This window comes from Schistocerca serialis, chromosome 4 (assembly GCF_023864345.2).
Source record: "Schistocerca serialis cubense isolate TAMUIC-IGC-003099 chromosome 4, iqSchSeri2.2, whole genome shotgun sequence".
NCBI classification, from domain to species: Eukaryota; Metazoa; Arthropoda; class Insecta; order Orthoptera; family Acrididae; genus Schistocerca; species Schistocerca serialis.
Window position 1 is genome coordinate 898,663,781 of NC_064641.1, and position 27,033 is coordinate 898,690,813.

The 27,033-nt window shown below is 38.4% G+C and overlaps 1 protein-coding gene across 3 annotated transcripts in view; it reads left to right on the plus strand.

Moving 5' to 3' along the window:
- LOC126473576 (PRKCA-binding protein) overlaps positions 1-27,033 on the plus strand; it is a 103,024-nt gene that overhangs the window by 5,131 nt on the left and 70,860 nt on the right. For 2 of the 3 annotated variants that reach the window (XM_050100719.1, XM_050100720.1), the window contains 2 exons: positions 18,081-18,192; positions 21,696-21,824. In XM_050100719.1, the coding sequence (XP_049956676.1) occupies positions 18,081-18,192; positions 21,696-21,824 (241 nt within the window). Of the gene's footprint in view, positions 1-1,739; positions 1,821-7,023; positions 7,123-13,167; positions 13,255-18,080; positions 18,193-21,695; positions 21,825-27,033 lie in introns of all 3 variants that reach the window. The other variant, XM_050100718.1, reaches the window with a different exon arrangement.

Below are 27,033 nucleotides of genomic sequence, written 5' to 3' on the forward strand. Positions count from 1 at the left end.
CTTTACACCCACACACCCTTTCTATTCCGCCATAAAACTGCCTCCTAGCAGCTATATCCTGTCCCCATAATATCACTGCACGCTCCCACCGGCAGCACTAGTGTCCAGCTAGGTTGCTGCTCTCGTCAGACGCAGTGACAGTTGAGCCTTAGTGCCGACTGACAGTAGTAGTGTGTGTACAAGTTGCTATTGTTCTTGTTGTTGTGTGAGTCTATGATTTCTGTTTCTGAAGAATGACCTTGTTCAAGAGCTGAAAATATTTACAGTGTTCTTTTTCATCGTGCCTATTTGTGATCCAACACCTTGTCTGTGTGGTGAGTAGCAGTCTAGCCTTTTCATATTATTAAACAATGCAAAATCCAGGATGGATTTTGTTGTGCCTATTGCAACTCAATATCTCCACTGTAATGTTGTCATCTTTCCATATTATTGGTATTTCATCAACCTGCTGGAAATGATTTTCGGTGGTATTAACCAGATAGATGGATTTCACAGCATTAGTGCTTTAATGCTTCAGGCAAATAAAAAATATTTTCTATATCAGTTCAGCAGTTCAGCCTCATAAGAACCCTGAAGCTCAGTGTCAGAGTGATTTGTTGTTATGCATCATATCTACCACTCTGTGACATTTTTTGTGTGTTTTCAGAACATAAAATGTAAATTTCCCTTTTTTGCCATGTAAAAGATTCATCTGTTTTCACACAGTATCCTGACACAGATAAAAACTTTTTGGTTTTGATGGAGTGATGGATTATCTCTAAGCAGACAAGTTGTATGTTATGTGTTATGTTTCTGGGTCTCAACCAAAGTATTTTTTTAAACACATGTCATAAATTCAGTGTCTTGAGAATTAAGACTTTGCTAAACACGCACTTACAGTGTACCGTGGCTTTTACATTGTGTGCTGCTGTTGGTAATGGTTTGCGTGATGAATGATGGGAAGTGAACACAGTGAATCATGAGTGAGATGTGGGTAGCTAATCATAGGGCTCATTCATATTTTCTGTGATTCAAAAAAGAAGTTAGCTGGTATTTTGTTTCATTTGCAGCAATTTAAGCTGTGCTGTTAGGTCCCAACCAAATTCCAACCTCAGAAATTGTGACCTACCCAGAAAAAAGTGACATATTTGTGACAGCCAAAATTATAAGATTGAGAGATTCTTACTGGGATACTATCACCTAATTGGCCAAGAACAATGATAACAAACTGCCAGCACCAGCACAATGTGGAAGATCCGTGGTATATTGTAAGTGCGCTTTAGACAGGACTATATAACAAAACAAGGGATTCAACAGGTAAAGGGAGAAACAACACATTTACAACATAATATTTATCCACTATTCAGTGTGCCATTATAGCTGTCTATTCACCCATCATTAAGTAGGCAGCTTTGTAGGTAGGGGGATTCTTGCACATTTCTCAGCTCTAAATATTTACATGAAATTACTTGGATTGAAGTTATTTGTGAAACAGGTAGGAAAGAACAACAGTTTTGACATGAGATTCTTGCTGCACATGTTTGACTCAAACTTCCTATACTTGGTGCATTACATCCACTGACAATGATAATAATGGTGTTAATACTTTTGTGACAACAGCATATGAATATGTTCAGATTTTCAAGATTTCTCCTTAAATTTACATCTTTGAATAGTGTGTATAATTTTTCCAGCTAATTTTAGAACTATACATAATGGACTATTATTTGTTTTTCTTGCATCCCTTCAACTGCATGTAGTCCAGAATTACAGGTAGCAACATGCAGGGAAGAAAAACAACGTACTGGTCTACATGTGAGTGTAGATGTGGTTGATGAACTGTGAGTATTCATAACAGAAAAACAAGGAATTCCACATCCTGTAAAAATGTTTGTACCTCTCAATTACATTATATTAGGTGGTGCTTTTGTTCCATATATGCAATATGAGGCTTCCTGTAAAATGCTAACTATGTCTGTAGCATTCTTTGGTGTGTATTTTTGTTTCCATTACCATGTATATAGTGCAGTTGTCATTTAATGTAACAAAAAATTGAAAAAATAAACTGTTTTGCAGACTGTAGTTCGAAGCAGCTTTTATTATCCCTTCCTACTTATTTTTGTTACCTAAGAACAGTCAAGAGTGTCAAACTGAATGTTGTTATATTACTGTGAATATTGCGTAGAAGAGATGTAGTATAATTTGATCCATATAGCATTAATACATCATATATTCTATTATAGCAGTCAATTAGATGTGAAGCACTGTGGTTGGTTTATTGGTATGTCCAATATTTTATTTGCAATAACAGTATGTTCAGAAGCACAACTGTAAAACTAATGAATGAGGTTGCAGTGCTTTTATGACTGTATATATGAAGACAGTAACTTGTTCTCGAAAGAACAGTTACTGTTGATGACCGTGCAGCTTTTCCCTGGAATAAATGATGACTAACTGACAACCTCAGCTGCCGACAAGTGTTGTTGATATACCTCGATGTGGAAAGCCGAAAATGTGTGCCCCCACCGGGACTCGAACCCGGGATCTCCTGCTTACATGGCAGACGCTCTATCCATCTGAGCCACCGAGGACACAGATGAATAGCGCGACTGCAGGGACTTATCCCTTGCACGTTTCTCGTGAGACTCACATTCCCGACTGTCCACAATTTTACATATGTATTGTACCTTATAGACATTTGCCCACCCACTCATTACTCGCGCACGCTTTGGCGATTCCCGTAAGAGTTTGGGCAACCTGTGCGCATTCGCACAGACGAAGGTCAATGGCTGGATAGCCGTTAACTATACATACGAAGACAGTAACTTGTTCTCGAAACAACAGTTACTGTTGATGACCGTGCAGCTTTTCCCTGGAATAAATGATGACTAACTGACAACCTCAGCTGCCGACAGGTGTTGTTGATATACCTCGATGTGGACAGCCGAAAATGTGTGCCCCCACCGGGACTCGAACCCAGGATCTCCTGCTTACATGGCAGACGCTCTATCGATCTGAGCCACCGATTACACAGATGAATAGCGCGACTGCAGGGACTTATCCCTTGCACGCTTCTCGTGAGACTCACATTCCCGACTGTCCACAATTCTACATATGTATTGTACCTTATAGACATTTGCCCACCCACTCATTACTCATGCACGCTTTGGCAATTCCTGTAAGAGTAATGAGTGGGTGGGCAAATGTCTATAAGGTACAATACATATGTAGAATTGTGGACAGTCGGGAATGTGAGTCTCACGAGAAGCGTGCAAGGGATAAGTCCCTGCAGTCGCGCTATTCATCTGTGTCCTCGGTGGCTCAGATGGATAGAGTGTCTGCCATGTAAGCAGGAGATCCCGGGTTCGAGTCCCGGTGGGGGCACACATTTTCGGCTGTCCACATCGAGGTATATCAACAACACCTGTCGGCAGCTGAGGTTGTCAGTTAGTCATCTTTTATGACTGTATTTTGTTACTTATGCTCATCTCCAATAACAGCTTTGCTTCATTCACTAAATGCATCAAACATCCAAAAAGTACTTTCATTCTGTTGGGTGTGCTATCACCGACAACAACCATAACACAATACTTGTAATCTTAAGAATCTCAGAATTTTGTGGGCTTCATTTGAGCTTAGTCTGTAATTTCATTAATTTTACTGCCATTTTAACCCGCTTGTAGAGGCTAACTGCCATAATACAATCTCCTATTACAAAACATAAAAGAACTTTCTGAATTTGGATCAGTGTACAAGTATTTGGCAGATGGATGGCCATGAGGTTAAGTGATAGATTCGCTACAGAATACTCACAGTACAGGAACGAATATTTGGGGGAAAAAATAGTGAATTAGATTTAAATTTGACAATTCTGTACTTTATTACATGTCAAAACATTTGCTAATTGTTTCACCACGCCCTCTTGTTCATTTTGACACAAATGCTTGAGGGTAAATTGATTTGTTTGCTTTATAATTTGTCACTCAAAATATTTCACAGTTGTATTCAAAAATTACATGTAGGCACATCACTAAGTTTGCACTGCATACATGAGTGGGTCAGTATTTTTGCTGTCATTTTTAAAAACGATGGGTTGCTGAGCAACATCTTATATCCATCTATACATTAGAAAATAAAAAGTAAAAGGTAAATATTTCACGCATTCCCTTTTATTTTAAAGATTAATACGGAGATCCTGACTGGGACCTGTTGCTTTTTGTAGGAGGTGCAGTTACTAACTGATCCACCCAGGCATGCTTCATGGTCCTGTTCTGTAGGGGGGGAAGGGGGGCTAATGAGGTTTCCTTTGGTCTGCAACACATGATTTCTCTTGAAACATGTAATTATGAGATGCCAGCAAATAGTTTAGACATTTTTTAAAATTGTCAGCTACCTGTCTGTTGAACCCTGTTTATGTGCATATTGCTGCATTGTGGTTTTTCCGATCTTTCTCTCTGCATCTTTTTGGGGGAATGCCAGAATAGATCCCTAAGGAGATTCATGGTTAATTCCTACTGCACTCATTGTGTAAGCAAACATTCATGTCATTGTCAATGTTTTTGTTTGTCAATAGGAAATTAAAAACTATTATAAAAGAAGAGAAAGTACAAGGGTTGTTTGAAAAGTTCTCGGAATCACTACGCGAAGTCAGTGCTAGCGCAACAAGTTGTTCACCTGATATTCATTGAATTATTGCCTGTAAACATGTGCCATGTCAGTGCTCTTCGAAGAGAGCCGTGGCTGTGACATGGCTCTGTTGTTGTTCCCACGTAGTGATTTGCAAAGGTGGAAAAAACTGAGATTTGAGCAGTGATACTTTGTAAAGAAAGGTTTGAAAGCAAATGATATTCATGCCGATTTCCAAAATACACTGGTGGGCAAATGAATTTAAATTTGGTCGGGAGAGCTTAGATGATGACCCACACAGTGTTTGTCCAAGATGTATCACTACTCCAGAAATCATTGTAAAAGTGCACAAAATGGTCATGGAGGATTGCCCATTGAAAGTGCGTGAAATTGCTCATGCTTGCCAGATGTCATCCGAAAGGGTATATCACATTTTAACTGAAGAATTAGAAATGAAAAAGTTATCTGCAAGATGGGTGCTGCGACTCTTCACACTGGATCAAAAACACATGAGAATGGTCATATCAGAACGATGTTTGACCCGTTTTAGGAGAAACGAACAAGATTTTTTGCGCCGGTTTGTGACCACCAATGAAACTTGGGTGCACTACTATACCCCAGAGGCAAAACAACAGTCAAAGCAGTGGAAACATGCTGATTCTTCGCCACCAAAGAAACAAAGACAATTCCTTCGGTGGGAAAGGTCATGGCTTCAGTGTTCCGGGATGCTAAGGGAATTCTATTTGAAGATTATCTCCCCACTGGGCAAATAATTACTGGAGAATACTATGCTAACCTCCTGGACAAATTACTACAAAAGACGCACGAAAAAAGGCCAGGTTTAGCAAGGAAGAAAGTCGTTCCATCAAGACAATGTGTGCCCGCTAACATGTGCTGTCGCCATGGTAAAATTACATGAACTAAGGTATGAGTTGTTGCCACACCCGCCTTATTCACCTTATATGGCTCCATCAGACTTCTGTCTCTTCCCAAAACTAAATATTTTTCTTGGTGGATGAAGATTCACTTCAAACAAAGAATTGATGGCCGCAGTTGACAACTATTTTGCAGGCCTGGAGGAAACTCATTTTTGAAATGGGATCAAGGCACTGGAACATCGTTGGACCAAGTGCATTAGTCTACAAGGAGACTACATTGAAAAATAAAAATAGTTTCAGTAATGTAAGTACTGTTTTTCTATTCCGTTCCGAGATTTTTTTCAAACCATCGTCATAGTTGTTACATGTACACAAGCAATAAAAATTTTCATTGCATCTGGATAGTAGAGCACATTAAAGTGCCTGCTTCTGGGTCATGGGAAGGCATGCTGGCCACGGATCAAATCCGCCTTAGGGATTAATGATGGAGCCTGGTTTGCAAGCCAACCTGGATGTAGTTTTTAGGTGGCTTTCCACATCCATCAAGGTAAATAAATACTGGGATGGTTCCAAGTCCTATCTCAAATACACATTCCATAAACAAATTGAAAAATGTTATTAAATTAGGTCATGTGACGAACACTAGACGCAGACACAAGGGGTGCATGGATTCATCCCCAGGGTGAACTGGCAGTACCTAGGGGAATGGCAATCTTATTTAATAATACCTATACACAGCTATGGTCAGTTCTCCACATAATAGTGACAGAATATCAGTTCAGATCTGACATTAGCTGGATAAAGGGCACCAGAATGGCTAGATGGATAAAAAATTTCATTTAAAAAGTAGCATAGTTTTGATATAGTGCTAGTTTGCCATTGTTATCAGTTGTATTTGTGGTTGTAAAATAAACTTTGCAGTATTGCAGAATCTGCATTATTTTAGTTTAATTAATGTCAGTAATATTCCATGTTATGAGCTCTGGTATTTATTGTGAATTAATCATATCATCAGAATTTTTGTCTTTGAGAGAAGGTATGAAAAGGTCAGATGCTGCTATATTTGTTTCTGAGGTAAATAAAATAACAGTTTCAGTATGTATACATTATTTGTGTGTTATTATAGTGAGAGGGGATTTACCTTTTATAGGTATCTAGGAATTCTTAATTATTGGGTTTGATAAAATTTTCAATCTTGCAAGCTTTAGTAACTGCTCTGAATGAATGTAATGATCGTAACCATGTGAACAACTTAATGGAGCATCACAGTTGTACATATCTGTTATTAGTTGAAGCATATTGACTCACTTGATTGTAAATTCAAATATGTCTCTGTAACAATCTTATATGAAATCCTGTAATTGTTGAGAATGGTCTCTTAGTTTAAAGGCAAGAACTGTTTCTAGAGCTATCTTTTCATAATTAAATTATTTTAAATTTCGGAGTTCCCTTAGCTCTTGAATCAGTTTTGTGAACAAATGAAGAGGTTTTACTGCTAAAAGTTCTTCCTTCATTAGCATGTTAAATATTTGTTGGGTAGACCAACTCCATCTGAGAACAAACGCAAAGAAGTGGAAGGTCATATCCAAGAATGCAGGGAGACTGATTCAAAAAGTGAAGGAGAAAAGTTGTGTGACAGGTAAGAAAATGTATTAACTGGAACATGTAAAAATCACATCTGATTACAATGAAAGTATGTAACATGAAGTTCATGATACGAGGGTTATTCCGGGAGTAAGGTCCGAATTGCTGCAGCTAATCAGATGTGTCACGAACACTGAAATGCACATGTGCACCGACTCCAGGCATGCTTTGCTCACCAAACAATGCTATTTGCTTTAATATTCTTGCAGTGTACTGTTCGTAGTGTCAGCTCAAAATGTTTAAAACAGTTGTTCAGCTTGCTGACTGTGAAATACAGTCAGTGGTTGAGTTTCTGACAGCAATAAATGTTGCAGCAGCGGAAGTTCATTGCCATATAAGTGAGATATATGGCTGCATCACAATGAATGACAGGAAAATGTGTAAGTGGGTGATAGTAATTGGGAGGTAAAAGTCCTTAATGAACCTCTATCAGGCCAACCACCAGTGATCTCAGATTTGGTCAAAGCCATGAATGAAAAGATTTGTGCAGACTGGTGATTCACAATTTCAGCATTGGAGTTTCTGAATGCGAGTAGAACAACTTCACACAAATTGTCTCTGAAAAGTTGGAATTTCGTAAATTGTGCACACATTGGTTTCTGAGGCTGTGTACTGAGAAAAACAAAATGGAAATAACAGCTTGTACTCTTAATTTTTTGAATCAGTATCTCTAGGAAGGTAATCACTTTTTAGAGAACATTGTCACATGGGACAAGAAATAGATTTCTTACATGACCCCCAGAGTCTAAATGTCAGTCAACCGAATGTTGTCAGATATCATCACCAGTCAAAGTCAAGGCCAAAGCAGTCAATTTCAACATGCAAGGTTATGGCAGCTGTGTTTCGAGATATACATGGAGACTTATTAGTCAAGTTTATGCAGCCAGGGACACCAATAAATGCAGCTGCTTACTGTGTTAACCTGACAAAACTTTGATGTGCAATACAGAATAAGCTGCGTGGTCTACTGTCATATGGAGTTTTGTTGCAGCGTGACCCCATTCACACCCAAAGTCTGATCTGATCTGTTGGGAACAGATTGTCCACCCACCTACAGTTCAGACTTGGCCCTGAGTGATTTTAACTTGTTCCGCTACCTAAAGGAGTTTCTCGGTGACAAGTGCTTCGCAACGGATGATGAGGTGAAAGAAGCAGTTAAAGACTGTTTATCCTCAAAGGCAGCAGATGTCTATGACCAATTGATTAAAAACTTGTAGAACATTATAACAAATGTGCAGACAAGTATCAAAACAATGTAGAAAAATACAAAGGAATAAAATAAAAACAGTTTCTTGAAACAATATGTGATGGTTTATGTTTTATAAAAAATCAGGCCTTACTTTCTGAATAACTCTCGTAGTAAAATGTATTAATACTACTTGAGTATTATCAATGGAAGCACATTTAACTCTAAGTTTTGCGTATTTTAGTTGCTGAAACTGCATTTTCAAGTCCATTATTTGATTTGCTAACATGCTATCAATTTCACAAACAACATAGCTCCTCAGACATTAACAGATAAATTCAAATTATGGGAACACCATGTTGTGAATATCATAATAGCATAGTCGCATATCTTCGGTAAGGTGGTATAAATTATTGTCCACTTTGAGTTAGTGTACTCAGTATGATTTCCTTGTTATTCCAAGCATTCATACTATAATTTGTTATTTTATAAACAATGTAGGAAAAGACAGATTGCTACTTACCGTAAAGAAGACATGTCAAGTTGCACAGAGGCACAATTAAAAGACACTTACATATGGCTTTCAGCCACAGACTTTATCGCTGAAAGGAACACGCATGCACGCGCGTACACACACACACACACACACACACACACACACACACACACACACACACAAACTGCCAACTCCAGCATCTCAGAATGCATTGGCCTTACCTGTTCATTACATTCAGTTGCTTCATTTGCTAAATGAGTTTTAGTGGAAGAAAATCCAAATGTTTAAATGTGAAGCAATTATTTCTATAATTTGTTTTTAGTATGTTAATGAGAATTGCTTATTTTCAGTTGTTACTATTGTCTTTCACTCTTATTCTATGTCATATGTTATGGTATAATCTAGATTATTTTCTGGGTATGTTAGTTTAGCTTATGCAATTTAGCAATAATGAAATTTTCGGCCTAAGATGACAAACAAAAATCATGAAAGGCAAACTCATGTCTAATGTTGACTGGTATAATGTGTATAAACAACAGTAACAGTACAGAGCTATTAGTAGCTTACGAGGTGCTGTACTACTCTTCTTGTGTATAATCGTAGGCTTCCACGGCCATTGTCACTACCAACAAAATTATTCTGGGCTGTTGACCACATTGTCAATATATAAAATAGACTGACGTTTCAGCCACTGTTGCAGGTGACCTTCCTCAGGACTATGTGCTGAGCTGCCTGCTGAATGAGAGAGACTTAAGATATTGTATATTAGCAGAGGAAGCTGTTTTCGTAATTTGGCAGGGTACTTGAGGATAGGAGGAGGGATGTTAGGCATTCTTTATTGGTCTTTATATTATTTCATGTCATCAGTGGATAAAGATGTACTTGATTGGTGTTTACATTATTTCTTGCCGTTGGTGAAAACAGGTGAATTAGAAGCTGGTGGTGGCTGTGACATAGTGCTGTTTACTTGTTGCCAGGTGCGGGCTGTGGAGTGCTTGCGCTCTGTGTGCATACGATCACCACAGTTCCCCTGTGCTCCTGTGTGATTTGCTTCGTGCGTGCTGTCCTCCTGTAGGGTTATCACTGCTGGAAGCCAGGATGCTGAAAGTGTATACCCGCCCTCTCTATTCATGTTCGTGGGTCACTTGGCTATTTGTATCACGTCTCTGATCTTCCTCCTCAATATAAATGGCTGCTTTCCCAGTATGCGGGCTGCTTGGAATATTACCTGTTTATCACTCTCATCCTGGTGTTCCGCCACCTCTGATCTGTTCCGCCGCTTCTGATCTGGCGCGTTGTCCCAGATGGATATATCTTTCATGCTCTGCAATTCGTTTGCTGATTGGCTACCCTGTGTCGCCTACATACAGAGGTCCACATTTGCAACTGATTTCGTAGACTTCTACGATGTTTAGCTTGTCAACCGCATCTTTCTTTGAGCCTGGAACATCTTTTATTTTGTTATTGTTCCACAATATTGGCGTGATATCGGCTTAGTGGAAAATTTTGCCCATACATTCAGTGACCCCTAGTACACATGGTAGTAGGGCAACGTTCTGTGCATCCTTCTGCTCTTCCCTATTGCCTTCATGCTTTGTTATCATAGTTTCATCTATCATATTCTTGCCATAACCATTGGCTCCAAAAATGGATTTGAGGTTTCATAGTTGTGCCTTCAGGTGTTCATCATTGCTGATCCGGTGGACCCTCCTGTTAAAAGTGTGAAGGGCGAATGTCTTCTGCATAGGATGATGATGGGAGGAGGTGTGGAGGTACCTGCCCATGCTGGTGGCTCTTCTGTATACTCTGGGCCAAGTTTACCATCAGGCCTTTGGTAAACTTTAACGTGTAGGAAAATCAGCACCCCATTCTTTCCAATCTCCATAGTAAATTGTATTTTACTATGGTCTTGATTGAGATGTTGATGGAAATTCTGTAGTTCTTTCTTTCCATGTGACCAGGTGATGAAGGCATCATTAGCATATTGGAGCTAGGAATTGGGGCATAATGGTGCAGATGGGACAGCTGTTTCCTCAAAAGTGTGCTTGAAGGTGTCTGCTGCAATAGGCGAGAGAGGGGAACCCATAGTCAACAGCCCAGAAGAATTTTATTGACAGTATTCTTCTTCTAGTTTATAGACACACACACTTATAACAACATTTACGCCCAAATGCACACAAGCTTGCCAGCCAGTTTGAAAGACACTAACCCAATCCACTGCAGCCACAGAGTTGCCTTGTTTTTGTTTATTTTAATTTATCTGAAGTATTTGCTGGAATGTGTATGTCACAGTGGTTATAAAATTGAGAAATTTCATGAACATGAACATAACAGATGTTGGTGGGTCACTAATAATTTATTTAGGTCTTAAAACTTGTAGTTTGAGAACAGTATAATATGTTTCCAAATTTGATTCTCTCTTTGTTTTAAAAGGTTCATGTCTCTATGTTGCCATCCTAATTTTGATTTTTTTGAGGTTTCATAAATCAGTTACAGTGAAAGACATGATAATTCAAACAATGGAAAATCCAGGATGTAGTTAAGTGTTACAAAATAATAACAAAGGAAAACAGCACTGGGCTATGGTATGGAAGAAAAGTCATTAGGCAAAATTGAGCAATGGAAAATCCAATGTAAAGAAACAGATCTCCTGTGCCTTACGTCTCCAGTCACCCACCACCTCCGGCCACACAGGAGCATTCCCTCTGTGGCTCAGTACCACCTAGGACTGGAGCAGCTGAATCACAGTCTCTGGCAGGCTTTTGACTACTTCTCTTTGTGCCCTGAAATGAGGAATGTCATACCCACTATCCTTCCCACCACTCCCACATAGGTATTCCGCTGCCCACTGAACCTTCACATGTGTTGCATTCTATGTGGGCATGACAACCAACAAGCTGTCTGTCTGCATGGATGGCTATTGACAAACTGTGACCAACAAACAGCTGGACTACCCAGTTGCTGAGCACAGTGACCAACATGACGTTCTTCATTTCAATGACTGCTTCACAGCCTGTGTCATCTGGATCCTTCCCGTCAACACCAGCTTTCCTGAATTACACAGGTGGGAACACTCCCTCCAATATATCATACATTCCTGCTATCCTCCTGGCCTGAAGCTCTGTCAGTCACGGTCCTTACCCCTTAAGCCCCTTCCCTGTTTCCATTCCAGCACTACACAGCCCTCCATTCCATGAGTGCACTTGTAGTGTTTTTACTTCTCTCCTTGTCCACTATCCCCCCACCACCACCCCCACCCCTGGCCTCCATCTGACTTCCCAACTGCACCTAGCTGCCGTACCCTCTCTCCACCTCATCCTTGTATGCACTTTACTGTTCCCTGCTATCCCCCTTTTTTTCCGCACCCCAGCTTCCTCCTTACCCCCACCATACGGTTGCTTCTCCCATGATATGCTGCTGCTTGCAGTTTGTCCTCAGCAGCCACGTAGTGTGTGTGTGTGCGGGTGTGCGTGTGTGTGTGTGCGCTTATTTCCTTCATAGTCCACAGTCATTTCAAGCTTTTGCTATGTTTCTAATGAAACATTGTTAATAATGTGTTATGCTTAATATTCATTCCTTCACTGATATAAATAGAGACTTCGTTTTATCTGTAACCTTGTTTCAGTACACTCTTGTTCAGCAGTCCCCAAGTCTCACTTTCCCAAACTGAGAACTTTGCCCACCAACGCAACCTTAGAACATGCTCACACGTGATAACCTTAGCCTCATATTCCCACTTTGGAGTAATGTTATTCGCTAAACGTTAGGGGTTTCCATCAGCCTGACGTAGCTGCCAAGCTCTGTTCTGTTGATCTGCTACGCTTGTAACACTACCAAATCCCCAACCCAACAGAACCCAAATGGCCTCATAACACAGCCTTAGCCTTACAGTTGCTGCAGTCCTCTTCAGAGGTCCCAGTTTTGGGTTCAAGTGAAATTTAATCTTGCTGGACTTTTTTGCTATCATTCTGAAAGTACAGAATATGTCAAAAGCTGACATTTATCCTGCCTCAGAATTTTTTGAAATTTTTAATTTGGCTCCAGGAGTCAATAGCAGCTTCGTGTGTGGGTGTTGGGAATGGGGGTCGAGGATGGGGGAGACTTGTTCTGAAGGAAGACTACCACTTCTCAGACTTCTTTTATTGTGTGAGAAATTACGTGTTCTTATGTATATGTGATATTCCATTTTCCATCAATGTAACCATAATTTTAGTTAAAGAGCTCTTTGAAATGTGACTGTGTGTGTGTGTGTGTGTGTGTGTGTGTGTGTGTGTGTGTGTGTGTGTGTTCCTATTATTGCATTTTAGAATTTACGTCAATTTTTGATTGTTTCTATATTGCTTTGTCTTTGCCTAAAGTAAATGCATTGAAGAAGAAGAGGCAGAGGAGGAAACCAACAGTGAAAGAAGCTCTCTAGTACATCTGAATTTAACACAAAATACATTGTAAGTTTACCTGTCTTTGATAATTAGTGCACTTATAAAATGAAACTGTCATCAGAATATTTTAAAAATCCACACGGTAGTTCATTATAGTCATCCCTTGTGTAGGTATCAGCTTACTCGCTTCTTGAAGTCACAAGTCCAAATGTCCAGTTATGTCCTTTGTAACTGCAATTTGTGTCTAGTTCAGTATACACATGAAAAGTTAGAAAAACAGAAATCAAATAAACAACTAAAAGTACCACTGTTATTCCTATTTTCAGTATCATACTGTGTCCAAGTATGCACTCTCAGTATGAAATAATTTCTGTGGAGCCCTTTATTTCCAGAAAAGCACTGGATGGGAATTTAAAGAGTGGGAGTTACACTTGGATAATGAAGAAAAATATAACTCATATTAAGGATTAATGCAGAACTAGAGATTTAATTGTTGATAGGTGAAACTACAGGGTTTGTGTTCCTTTTATGTCAAGTTTTACTGGATGTCTCAGGAGGAATGGTCATTATTCAGGGATATGACGGAAATAATCATTCGAAACAAAAATGTCAGGTAAACATGGGCTCTAAAATGAATCCCTGAAGAGTTAAGGGTATACGGAACGTCCTATGCTTACAGTGTTAAATTGAGCTAAAAGTTAGGAACATTTTCTCATTTGTTATTTGGACGATACTCTTGATTTTTTCACAGAACGCAGAGATATGTTCTGCTTTTATGCTGAGTTATTAATTTTGAAAAAATAATGTATAGTTTTTCAGATATTTGATTTTTTGTAAATGTTAAAAAAAGTTATACATTTTAGCAAGTATTTTAAAATTTACATCCAGTGGTACAAAATAATTCCACATATCTTTTAATTCAGATATATTAGAAGGTCTTAAGGAACAACTACAGAAAATTTCATCTTTCTACTATAAATAGGCCCTGAGAAAATGGACCTTATACACAAAAAAACTAAAGTTACGGGAAATTAGCTTCAAAGTTTTTACTTCAGTGCAAGCCTGCTCCAAAGCTTGTATCATCAGAATCGTCCAACAGCTTCCTCTTGATGGCTCTGCTATGCTGTCTAGCCATCTTTGAATATACTTTTATGGCATTATCTGAAGACGTGAGCCGTTCCTTGTCCCAACAAAGCATAGCTGCGGCAGTTTGTAGTCCTATACAGAGCCCCAACTCCTGCAGAACTTTGCACTTCGTTATATTGCCCTGATTGAATGATGAAACAGCATCATAAACGCCAAAGTGAAGTGTTTTTATACCCACAAACACAGTTTTAGGTAGTCCATTCCATATCACATGATTCACACACTCATTTGGATTTTGAGTCCGGCCATGAAGACATTTCTTTAGTAGACTAATATCTGCGAGGTCTCGGAATATTGGTTTTATTTCATCCATTATGGCAGGTGGCAGGTGATGAGGGTTATTGTATTGTTTCTTAGTTACCTTGCCTCTGTTGTACTTGCACCAACTATCGTCTCCTTTTGGACATAGCCCATGTTGGGGATTCTCATTGTTTGAAGCTGTATGAAAAAACAGGGCCCAGACTGCTCTTCTCATTAATTCTGCATCTGCTGTATTCTGTCTTATTGCTAGACCAAAGCACTTCTGAATGTGATCTATTGTAGCATCTGTCAGTCTATTTTTCCCATCTAAAGTTTTTCCATCGCTCTATTTCTTGCCTTTCATGCTAGCCTTGAGCGGTCGAAGTCTTGATCCCATCCTTTTCTGAACATGGCCAACACACTCCAGTTTGGAAATTTTCACATCGTTACCATATGGTCTCAGTTCCTCAATTTCTTTGAAAGCCTTTGAGTCACCATCTCCAAGATAATTTATGTATCTAACGTTGTACCATTTTACTGAGCGTTGATAAATACTTCTTACACCAGCAACTTCCATACCACCACTTGACCCATAGTAATTTGCCATGCATTCCTCTTCATGTTTAGTTTTCATTTTCTCCTTGCATCTGCAATGCTTGGAAAGTATTGCCACATCAACTACCTTACCAGTGTCCACACTTGTAGCTGTTACTACACCATTCAGAGATGTGTGGCCTCTCTTCTGCCAGCTTCCATCAAAAGCTATGGACAAGTCTCTGCTATTATTATTTTCGACATCTGCTTCCTCAACAGCATCTTTCATGTTTTCCTGTGCCACATCTTCTACAGCAGAGCCTATTGCAATTATGTGTTCGTTAAATTTTGAAGGTGGAGGAGGGAGGTTCATCACACCACACAACATGGCACCTGCAGCCCTGCCCTTTCCTATACACCGTAATCCATAAACCAGTCTAATGTTTATATCATATAGTTTACCTGTATCTGCAGTAACATGTGAGAAATTGAAGAAAGTAACACTGTCTTTGCAATAACTGCACATCAACTCTAATTCACAAGCAAGTCCTATATGTAAGTTTGTTTTCAATGAAACACCACATTTTCCACATTGTTTGCAGCACACATTGTTCTCCAAAACATCTGATAATAAAGAGACGTTAATTACCTCATATTTTGTAGTCCCAGCATTTAGTTTCTTGTATTCTTCTTCAATTCCAGCTAGTTTTCTTCTTGAAGCACTTTCCGGTGTAGTGGCAGCAGCATCACTCAATGTATCACTACCAGTGTTGAGGTTAGTCGCTACTGGGACATCAGATACCGATGAAGATGAATCAGACGAATTTTTAGTACACTTTACTTTCTTGCGCCAATGTACACGCTTTCTAAATACCTTCAGACTAGGTCTTGGCATGTTGAAGGAAAGAAAACTCAATGACTTCTCCACATACGACTTTCACAACAATGACATGGATGTACTCACAAAGGAAACAATACAAATGGTGCAGAATCTATTGTCAACTGTCTAGCAGTGTAGCCAACAGAAAAGCTAACTCTCTTGTCCTCAATTATATCTCTGGCAAGGCTGTCTATATCAGGTATATTTCGCGTCTCATATACAGGTGCGGAACATCGTGTGTCGAAATTATTTTAAAATATTATTTAAAATAGTTCTATTCACGTCATCCAAATATTTTATACATGGTATTAAATGGGAGAGTCTAAATTTTTCGAAAATGCATTTACGCAAAAATCGATTTTTTCATCGAAAAACTCATTCCGTATACCCTTAAGATACTTGATCAGTAGAAGAGATGTGTTTCACAGTAATGAAGATGAACAGGTGCTCATAGCTCTTAGGACATATGCTTTAGAGCCCATTTGTACAGGACATCTGTTTTTCTTGTTTTGGTCCATGCTACTACCTCAGCAAAGAGTTTACAGTAGAAGAGATTTGTTTCACCATGTCAGAGGTCAAGAGGATCTCATAGCTCTTAAGATATGCATTTTAGAGCCCATGTTTACTGGACTTTTTTGCTTTGAATGACCATTTCTGTCATCTTTCTGAATATTGACCACTCATCCTGGGACAACCTGTAGATTTAAAAAACAAAAAAATGTACATAACTTTAATTTTTTCAATGAATGGTTTATGAGCCGTACTCCACTTGTGTTTGTAACAAAGAACATAAGCATTTTGTCAGTAGTATTGCTTCGACAGCTTTATTGCTAATGTAGTCTATGATCGCTATGGCAGCAGTATGTATTTTCCACTGCTTATTACCACAAATACCTTAAACCTTTTATTACTGATTTTTCACAGAGAGTTTCATTGTTGATTTAGTAGACAACTGTTTACTGGAGCAGGATATGAATTTTTTTCCAGTGCAATATTTTTGTCCAGTTAATAATAATAATAATAATAGTAATAATAATAATAATAATAATAATAATAATAATAATAATAATAATAATTATAATAATAATAATAATAATTATTATTATTATTATTATTATTGTGACAGACATTTTAAAAAGCCATTTTCAGATAACTTGTTTAACACAACTTCATTGTGGCCTTCATAGATTTGTCTTATTTTTATGAACTTTAAATTAATGATTGCAATTGTAAATGTCTGATAGTAATACAGAAACTACAGAACTGAGTACAAAGTATAGTCACTTTAAAATAAGTGCACATTTTTATGTACGCAAAAAAGTATTGGGTGAAGATGAAGATGGGGAGCAATTGGAGTCTCACAACACAACTTACACCGACAAGGTTAGCAAGTGAGTCAGTCTATACGGCATACCTCTGTCAGTGCTAGACAAACATATCAACAGTAGGATGATGATAGCGTAGTGCGAAGAACTGAAGAAAACTGGTTTTCAGACCAAAAACTACAAAAAACAACTCTTGAGTTGCTGTGTGGTACATGCTTGTTCTTAATCAAAAAATGCAAATTATTTGTATCATTTTTGCCTAATATTGTATGGTGTGTATCATACTTCCTCTTGCAATAATTGAGGGGATGCAGAAGAGCCAGAAGAAGAAGACTGCAGTTATGTTCTACAAGAAGAGGAACTTGAAGTTCAAAGTGATACCTACCTTATGTACAAAGTAGATACAAGTGTAATGGACTGTATTAAAATTTTCCCTTTATGTTGACTTGAAGCTTATGACCTTTAGAGAACATGTGAGAATGTAGCATGCATGGTTAGCTGGTTATAGGAAGTCCTCATAATATTGTGTTAAATGTAACTTTGCTGTTATTAATTGTATCCTGTGAAGCAATGTGCTTCATCATTGTGCTAGCAGTGTCTTATAATATTGTTTTATGCTGACATGTAGTAACAGTGTAGAACATAATATATTTGGAAGTATTTAGAAATATCTGATCCACAAATAGTGAGTGATTTATCATCCTATTTTTTCTTATTTGTGCTGCTTATTAACTTCCAGTGTACTTAAATTTTGTGGAATGTTTTAGGGGCATGACAGTGACATCTGGGAGTGTCACTATTACAAAGGACAATTCAAATTTGATTGGAATCAGCATTGGAGGAGGAGCACCATTGTGTCCTTGTCTTTATATTGTGCAGGTAGTATAGTTTTAATTGATTTGTTCATTTGTTGTGGAGCAATATGTATGTGAAATTAGTCTGTAGTGTGTCAAGGCAGAATAGGACAAAAAGTTAAAGTGCAAAATCACAAGGTAGATGAGTGTGGCTGCCTGACAATTCATTTCACTTGACAAATAGAAATTCATTAACAAAGTTGTGAGCAAAGATAACAACTCACTGTATAGAGGGAGGTATGGAATAGGAATCACACACTAAATAAGGTGTTGGTTCCTGTCATCCTTGGGCTTTTCATCCCTGTGAAAGCACAGCCGCTCATATACCCCCCCCCCCCCCCCCCTCAACACACACACACACACACACACACACACACACTCACACACACACACACACACACAAAAAAATCTCCTCTATCATCTCTTAAGGGGTTAAATACATTATTAATGTAGCTATACAGCCTGAAAGTCTTTCAAACAAAGGATGTTTCTTGAATACTTGAGCTCAGTACTTTTTATGTTATTTTATGTTTATTCATATAATAGAGGGAAACATTCCACGTGGGAAAAATATATCTAAAAACAAGGATGATGAGACTTACCAAACAAAAGCGCTGGCAGGTCGATAGACACACAAACAAACACAAACATACACACAAAATTCAAGTTTTCGCAACAAATGGTTGCTTCATCAGGAAAGAGGGAAGGAGAGGGAAAGACGAAAGGATGTGGGTTTTAAGGGAGAGGGTAAGGAGCCATTCCAATCCCGGGTGCGGAAAGACTTACCTTAGGGGGAAAAAAGGACAGGTATACACTCGCGCGCGCGCGCGCACACACACACACACACACACACACACACACACACACACACACACAAGCAAAATGTCTGCTTGTGTCTGTGTATGTGCGGATGGATATATGTGTGTGTGTGTGTGTGTGTGTGTGTGTGTGTGTGTGTGTGTGTGTGTGAGTGAGTGTATACCTGTCCTTTTTTCCCCCTAAGGTAAGTCTTTCTGCTCCCGGGATTGGAATGGCTCCTTACCCTCTCCCTTAAAACCCACATCCTTTCGTCTTTCCCTCTCCTTCCCTCTTTCCTGATGAAGCAACCGTTTGTTGCGAAAGCTTGAATTTTGTGTGTATGTTTGTGTTTGTTTGTGTGTCTATAGACCTGCCAGCGCTTTTGTTTGGTAAGTCTCATCATCCTTGTTTTTATGTTTATTCATTATGATACGGCAGTAGGTGCTGTTTTGCTTTGTGATGGAGCCGTGACTGTTTTGAGTATATGTTATGTTAGTATATGTTGTTGTTATTGTTTGGACAGGACACACAATTATTTAGAAAGCTTTTGTTCTTAACAGTGGTCCAAATCATAGAAGAAACAGGAGAGACAAACAACCTGCTTCAGTGATATAAGCAGAACATACCAATTTGAAAAATTGACAGAGTGCTATTCAGTGAAAAAGAAAATGTTGAGTCTGTTCATCCATATGAATTTGATATGGGAACCAAACTGGTAAAACTGATGAAAATAGATTATGTGGCTTTGGTTGCCATGTGCACATATCTTAATCTGCAGTGAAAATAAGACAAAGCCTAGAGAGAACACTGGTTTGGTGGTGCAGAATAATTTAAAAGTCAATGTTGATGCAAGTTTTGTGGAAGAACCTCCACAAATTTTTCCCTTCTGCTTTTGTACTAATAACCTGTTTAAGTCTGTATAAAAGAACTGCTCTTATCCATTCTCATTAGTCTGTGAAGAAGTGAAACACAGTTGGCATTTGCTAACAAGGCAGGGCATGTTTTAGTAATGGTATAATAAAGTATGTTCATTGTGTTAAAGTTGATGATATTACGACTTAAAAATTATTTGTTTCTAACAAGCAATAAAACACACCTATCAATTGCTCAGTTGAGACAAACCAAAGCTCTGCATCCTACAGTTGTAATATATTATTATGTGCCACTTGTGTTCTTATCAGTGTAAAATCTAAAGAGTGAAAGTGTCATTTCACCAAAATTTTATTGATTTGCATTTTTCCTTCTCTAAGGAGCTCATGGGGATATTCCTATTTTTCTTATTTGCCATAGTATTTTCCATGATTTTTACCCATTGTTTCTTAAAATATACTGGTGTCCAAAATTAAAGCAACAAACTACTTTTTCCCCATCCTTTGTCTAATTCACAATATAATCATACAGACTGTCAACAGATGTCATTACAATCGTGTTCTGAATGGAAGATGGCATTCTGATCAGTGGACAACCACGCCAGCAATGACATCAGGGCATGATCAAGTGTGGTATTGTTTGCAGGGTAGTCCCATATCCACAGTCACTGTGTCTACAGTCATAGATGGTGCAGGACATTGCTGTGGAGGGCCATAGGAAGAATGGAAGCAGGAGAGTTGCAGAAAAAGTGGATTGTTATTTGGCTGTAAGGGCATGATGGTACTGCATTTATACTGCACCTTAACTGTCATCTGACCTTGCAGCATCCCCTGGCCATGTTGTATTGAGGCAAGCGATGTGCAGAAAGCTTCAGCGGAGTGGCCTTTATTGTTGGATACCTGCTGTCTGTTTACCTCATGGCATGTCTTCACAGAAAGGAACATCCAGGGTGGAGCTATCAACATGCCACCTGGACAGTCAAATGGTGGGCCATTGTTCTTTTCCCAGATGAGTCCTGATTTGGTCTGGAGAGCGATTCTTGACGGATTCACATCTGGTGGGCATGTGGAACATGATTTTGGGACCCTAACATTGTGGAAAGAGACCGATACCGAGGAGGATCCCTAATGATGTGGGCAGGGATTATGCTGACCACTCAAACACCTCTTTATGAAATTGTACAGGCAAATCAGCAAGATTTAACTGCTGTTAGGTAATGCAAGTAGATCTTGGGATCTCACATACAGTTGCTGTGGGCCCAGACTTCGTATTGATGGATGATAATGCCCGACCTCATAGAGCATGGGTGGTTAATGTCGTTTTGGAAATGGTAGATATTGCAGGCATGGCATGGCCTGCTTGCTTTCCCGATTTGAATCCCATAGAGGATGTGCACTAGGGAGACAGGTTGCATCATCTCAGCATCCACCTACCACTCTCCAGGACTTGTGAGCAGCTCTACGGGAAGAATAGGCGTTGTTGCCTCAACAGGAGATTGATGACATCATTCACAGCATGTCCCATCGTTGTCAAACCTGTATTGATGCCAGAGGTGCTCACATCCCATACTGACCACATTAATCAGTTGTCAGAACATGCGTGCAAATCCATTAAGTTTGAAAAAAATGAAGAACATTTTTGTCTACCATTATGCATGTTGCAGTTGATTACATTCTGTATTGTTTACATTGTTTCTACTTTACGAGTACTATCACCTTTTTATACTGTTTTGTGGCAAAATAAACACAACCTTGCAAAATTTCCATTTGTTATTTTAGTTTTGGACACCAGTGTATGTTATTGTTTATGCCCATTTTTTACTTTATTACCATAAAGTAAATTCCTTCATTTATACACCAGGTATTTGACAACACCCCAGCAGCAAAGGATGGCACATTACAAAGTGGGGATGAGCTTGTTGGTGTAAATGGCCAGTCAGTGAAAGGGAAGACTAAAGTAGAAGTTGCCAAAATGATACAGGCATGCAAGGTAAGATATATTAGTGGTCGTTTCCTCACTTTCCTGTACTTGATCCGGCTATTCTCTGTGCTGCCAGTATCCTGATGTTCTCTGGGCAAGTTGTAAATTTGATTTACTTTGCAGGAACAGCCAGAAATGTTTATCCTGCTGTAATTTATATTTGTTCTGAAACTTAACTGTGTCTTTGAAATACTTACCACTGATAACTAAGTAAGTTGTTAAGTTATTGAATTGATCAAAGTGGAGCAAACTGACTCATTATTATTGTTTCTAGACCTGACTGTAGAGGTTAAAGGTGTTTCAATACACAGTTCTCAAAAAGAATAAGCAGCTTTGACAGTGAGATATTTCTGTAGTATTTGTTTGTTTGTTGCCGAGGTCTCTCTTTGAAATTTCTAGCTGAGAATATTAGAAGTGTCACATAGTTTTATACATTTTGATATTTATGTCTTGTACACTTTTCTGCCTGATGTGTCATTTTATATTCGACTGTTATATGTTCAATGAATACAAAGTATATTTACAATAATTATGTAAGATCCCTTGCTAAAGACATATGGATACAAGGGGAATTATACAGCCAACCAGTTGCATGCCAAAAATTAATTCAAACTTTTACCTAGTTTTTGATAAAAATAAACCTGTCATCCTCAGAAGAAGTAATAACGCATGTTACATATTTTGTGGAAAGAGAAATGGAGCTTAGCAAACAGTAAAATTATCCATATAAATGCTGTGGCATACCCTTGAGACTTAGTCAACAGTAAAATAATCCATGTAAATCCTAAGGCAGATGTGCATCATATACACAAACAGACAACTTGAGTCATTACTTCTTCTGAGCAAGACAGGTTTATATCTGTTGAAACAAAGGCAAAGGTTTGAATAAACTGTTGGCTTGCAACTGGTTGGCTGTATAATTCCCATTGTATCCACAATTCTGTAGTTGACAACTACTACCATGTTCGAAATCTTAAAGAGAAGGTAGTAGTGATTTATATACAAAAACGAGCAAACCTGGCAGTGCTTCACAGTGGCTAAATATTTATTGGAACTGGGTATACATCCTAATTACCTCCTCCATCTCTCTGTCTCCTCCTCCCTCTCTCTGTGTCCATCTCATCCTCATTCCCACTCGCTCCGCCCATCACCTCCTGCCCCTCTCCCTGTGCATCACCTCCTTCCCCTCTCTTTCTCGATTTCTTCCTCCCCCTCTCACTTTACCTTCTCCGTCCTCCTCTCTGTGCCTGTTTCCTGTGCCATCTCCCCCTCCTCATCCATCTCCTCCTGTCCCTTCTCTCTGACCTGGAGCCTTGTTTATTGTTATTGCAAACAAAACCTTGGTTGGGAACTGAAATTGCTTAAAACGTAGAAGTAAATCGGTTGGGACCATTGGTATATGGAGTGTGAGAGAGGCCTCTCTAGTTGCTGGATCTGTGAGGATAGTAGCTTCAATGACAGTATTTCACATTGTTTACTCTGTGGACATGTACTGTTACAAAGGTTTGGATGATTTAGGTTCTGTAGTAGTGTTGTAATCATAAGATGATAAGCCATATATACAACTTTCATGTTTTCTATTAAAACTGACTGTGAGAAACAAAACAAAACAGCCCATCTTGTGCACACAATACTTGTTTAAAATTAAATGTAAGGACAAATTTCATATATGGGAGAAACCATTTGTCTAATGCTGTAAATGTCCCACTATTGCAATTATAACTGACTGTGAAAAGGAAAACTATGCGGCAAATTTTCACAGCACATCATTTTCTTTTCCACAGTTGGTTTTAACAGAATACCTGCACATTTTTGTTTAATATTACGTATGGACAATGTCTGAATTTTTATTAGAGTATCGTGTAAAAATTTGAAGTAAATCAATCAAGAACTTTCCAAGATTTTTGATAATAACGTTTCCCCTGTACATGTTATATACATATTTATGTATGTGGCCTTTTGCCACCTGAGTGTTTATTAGAGAGCATTGTGTAAAAGTCTGAAGTAATACTTATCAAGAACTCTTCGAGAATTTTTGTAACAATGTTAAATGATATTCTGTTTTTATATAGTAGTATAGATATACATATATTATTAAAAATGTGGCCCATGTCCTTCCAAATGTTCATCAGAGTATCATCTAAGAATGTGAAGTAAATCAGTCAATAACTTTTCAAGATTTTTGGTAGCAATATTGAACATCAGACTATCTTGGTGTAGTAGTATGCATCTTGAATATATATTTTTATACCATATATATTAAAAAATATGTAGTGTTTGTCCATCCAAAGGTTTATTAGCATATCATATAAATATTTGAAGTAAATTGGTTTTGAACATTTCGAGAGTTTTGCCAGCAATCTGTATAATTGAATACAATATATAACATATATATTTTAAAAATATACAGCCTATGTCCATCTGAATGTTTATTAAAGTGTATTGTAAAAATTTGAAGCAAATCACTCATGTCCTTTCTGAGATGTTTGGTAACAACATTAAACAATGACTTGTCTTTATATAATTGTAGAGATATCCAGTGATATCTTAAATTTATGGTCATTAGTGCTTAATCATGTATATACATTTTTCTATTAGACAGCCTTTTCGATTGTTTCCCGAAAGCACGCTTTGTTTTATTTCTTTTAATATATTGGCCAGTTTATTGAAATGTTGCCAGCCTGCTTCAATAGGAGCACACATTGCCACAGTGAGTTCCCATTGTTTTATGTAATAATTCTCCATACTTCAGAGTGCATGTTCATCATGTATGTCCTTACTGAGGAAGGTGAGAATTAATGTATCACACCAGCATAATAATCTTTAGTGGTTTTAATTTTAAAAAAGAGTGTTTGCCAAAAAGCAGAAGCATTGAGTTGTCAGTGGGCACACAAAAAAGGGAAGAAAACTCACTAGCTTTCAGAATTTATCCTTTGATGAGCTAAATTAAAACAAAATAACACACACACACACACACACACACACACACACACACACACACACACACACACACCCTGCGCTCCTACATACTGCCAGCTAGATTGACAGTGCCAATGCTCTTTTTGTGACAGGTGGACTGATTGCGATGGGGGGTAGTGTTGGGTGGTGTGTGTGGAGGGAGAGGGAGGTGGGAGGCCGAGAGCTCACAGGGAGTCAGTCGGTTTGGTGGCTAGGAATGCAGGTGTGTGACAGTTACCTGGTCTCGTATAACGGGTGTAGGTGAAACCAAGGTAATTGTTGGATGTTTTTACTGGCCACCTGATTTTGTTGTGACAATTCTAGATTCATTCAAAGAAAGTTTACAGTCAGTATCATGCAATACTAGTTGGAGGTGGTTTTAACCTACTGAGTATGGGTGGTATGGGTAGACAGTTTTGTGATGTAGTTTTGAACATGTTATCTGAAAACTGTCTTGAGCACCTAGTTCAGCAGCCCACATGTGATGCAAATATCTTAGACCTTTTAGCTATAAAAAGGGCAGACCATATCGACAGCATCAGTATAGAGACAGGGATTAGTGATCATGGTATCGTCATAGTGACTATTGTTATGAAAGTTAATACATCCATATCTGCATCTACATGGATACTCTGCAATTCACATTTAAGTGCCTGGCAGAGAATTCATCGAACCACCTTCACAATAACACTCTGTTATTCCACTCTTGATCAGCCTGGAAAAACCAGCACCTATATCTTTCCGTGCGAGCTCTGATTTCCGCTATTTTATTATGATGACCATTTATCCCTATGTGTGTCTGTGTCAACAAAATATTTTTGCATTTGGAAGAGAATGTTGGGGTTTGAATTTTGTGAGACGATCCTGCCGCAATGAGACACGCCTTTGTTTAAACAATGATGGCCACCCCAAATCCTGTATCACACCTGTGACACTCTTTCACCTATTTGTCGATAATACAAAATGTTCTGCTCTTCTTTGAACTTTCTTGATGCATGCTGTTAATCCTATCTGGTAAGAATCGCACATCACACAGCAGTGCTACAAAAGGGGACGGACAAGTGTATTGTAGGCAGTCTCTTCAGTAGATCTGTTGTATCTTCTATGTGTTTTATCAATAAATTAGTCTTTGATTCACCTTCCCCACAAAATTTTCTGAGTGTTCTTTCCAATGTAAGTTGTTTGTAGTTTGTCTTTGTAATTCTTAGGTATTTAGTAGAATTTAAGGCCTTGAAATTTGATTGATTTATCATGTAACCAAAGTTTAACGGATTCCTTTCACAACTCATGCAGATGACCTCACACTTTTTGTTATTTGGGGTCAACAGCTAAACTTTGCACCATACATATATCTTTTCTAAATTATTTTGCAATGTGTTTTGATCTTCTGATGACTGTATTACATGATAAATGACAACATATGCAAACGACTTATGACAACTGCTCACATTGTCTCCTAAAGAGTTCGTATAGATAAGGAACAGTAGAGGGCCTATAACACTGCCTTGAGGAATGCTGCAAAATCACTTCTGTTTTACTTGATGGCTTTCCGTCAGTTACTACGAACTGTGACCTCTATGACAGGAAATCATGAATCCAGTCGGATAACTGAGATGATATCCATAAGCATGCAATTTGAATACAAGGCACTTGTGAAGTACAGTGTCAAATGCCTTCTGGAAATCTAGAAATATTGAATCAATTTCTAATCCCTTGTAATTAGCATCAACACTTTGTGTGGATCAGTCAAGAAGATTAGAAGTGTGTTTCTGCTAGAAAGAGCAGATAAGTAGTTGTGAGCATCTCACTTAGACAATGAGTTGCAATCATTTAGTTCCAGTATGATGGAATAGATGAATTATGGACAAAGCTTTTACAGATTTTAAATTGTGCTCTGGACAAGTATATGCCTAGTAAGTGGATTACGGACAGAAAAGGCCCATTGTGATTTAGCAATGATATACAGAAAATGCTGGGGAAGCAAAGGCTGCTGCAGTCTTGGCTCAAAAGAGAATGCAAAGACGACAACAGGCAAAGGTTAGTAGAGATTCAAGAATTTGTGAAAATATCTGTGCTTGTAGCATAGACAAGTACCACTGTCGTACCTTCGAAAATGATCTGGCTGAGAACCCAAGAAAATTTTGGTCTATGTAAAATCGCTAAGCAAGTTTAAGGGTTCCATCCAGTCTCTTGTTGACCAGTCTGGTGTGGCAGTTGAAACTAGCCAAACAAAATCTGAAGTTTTAAATTCCACATTTAA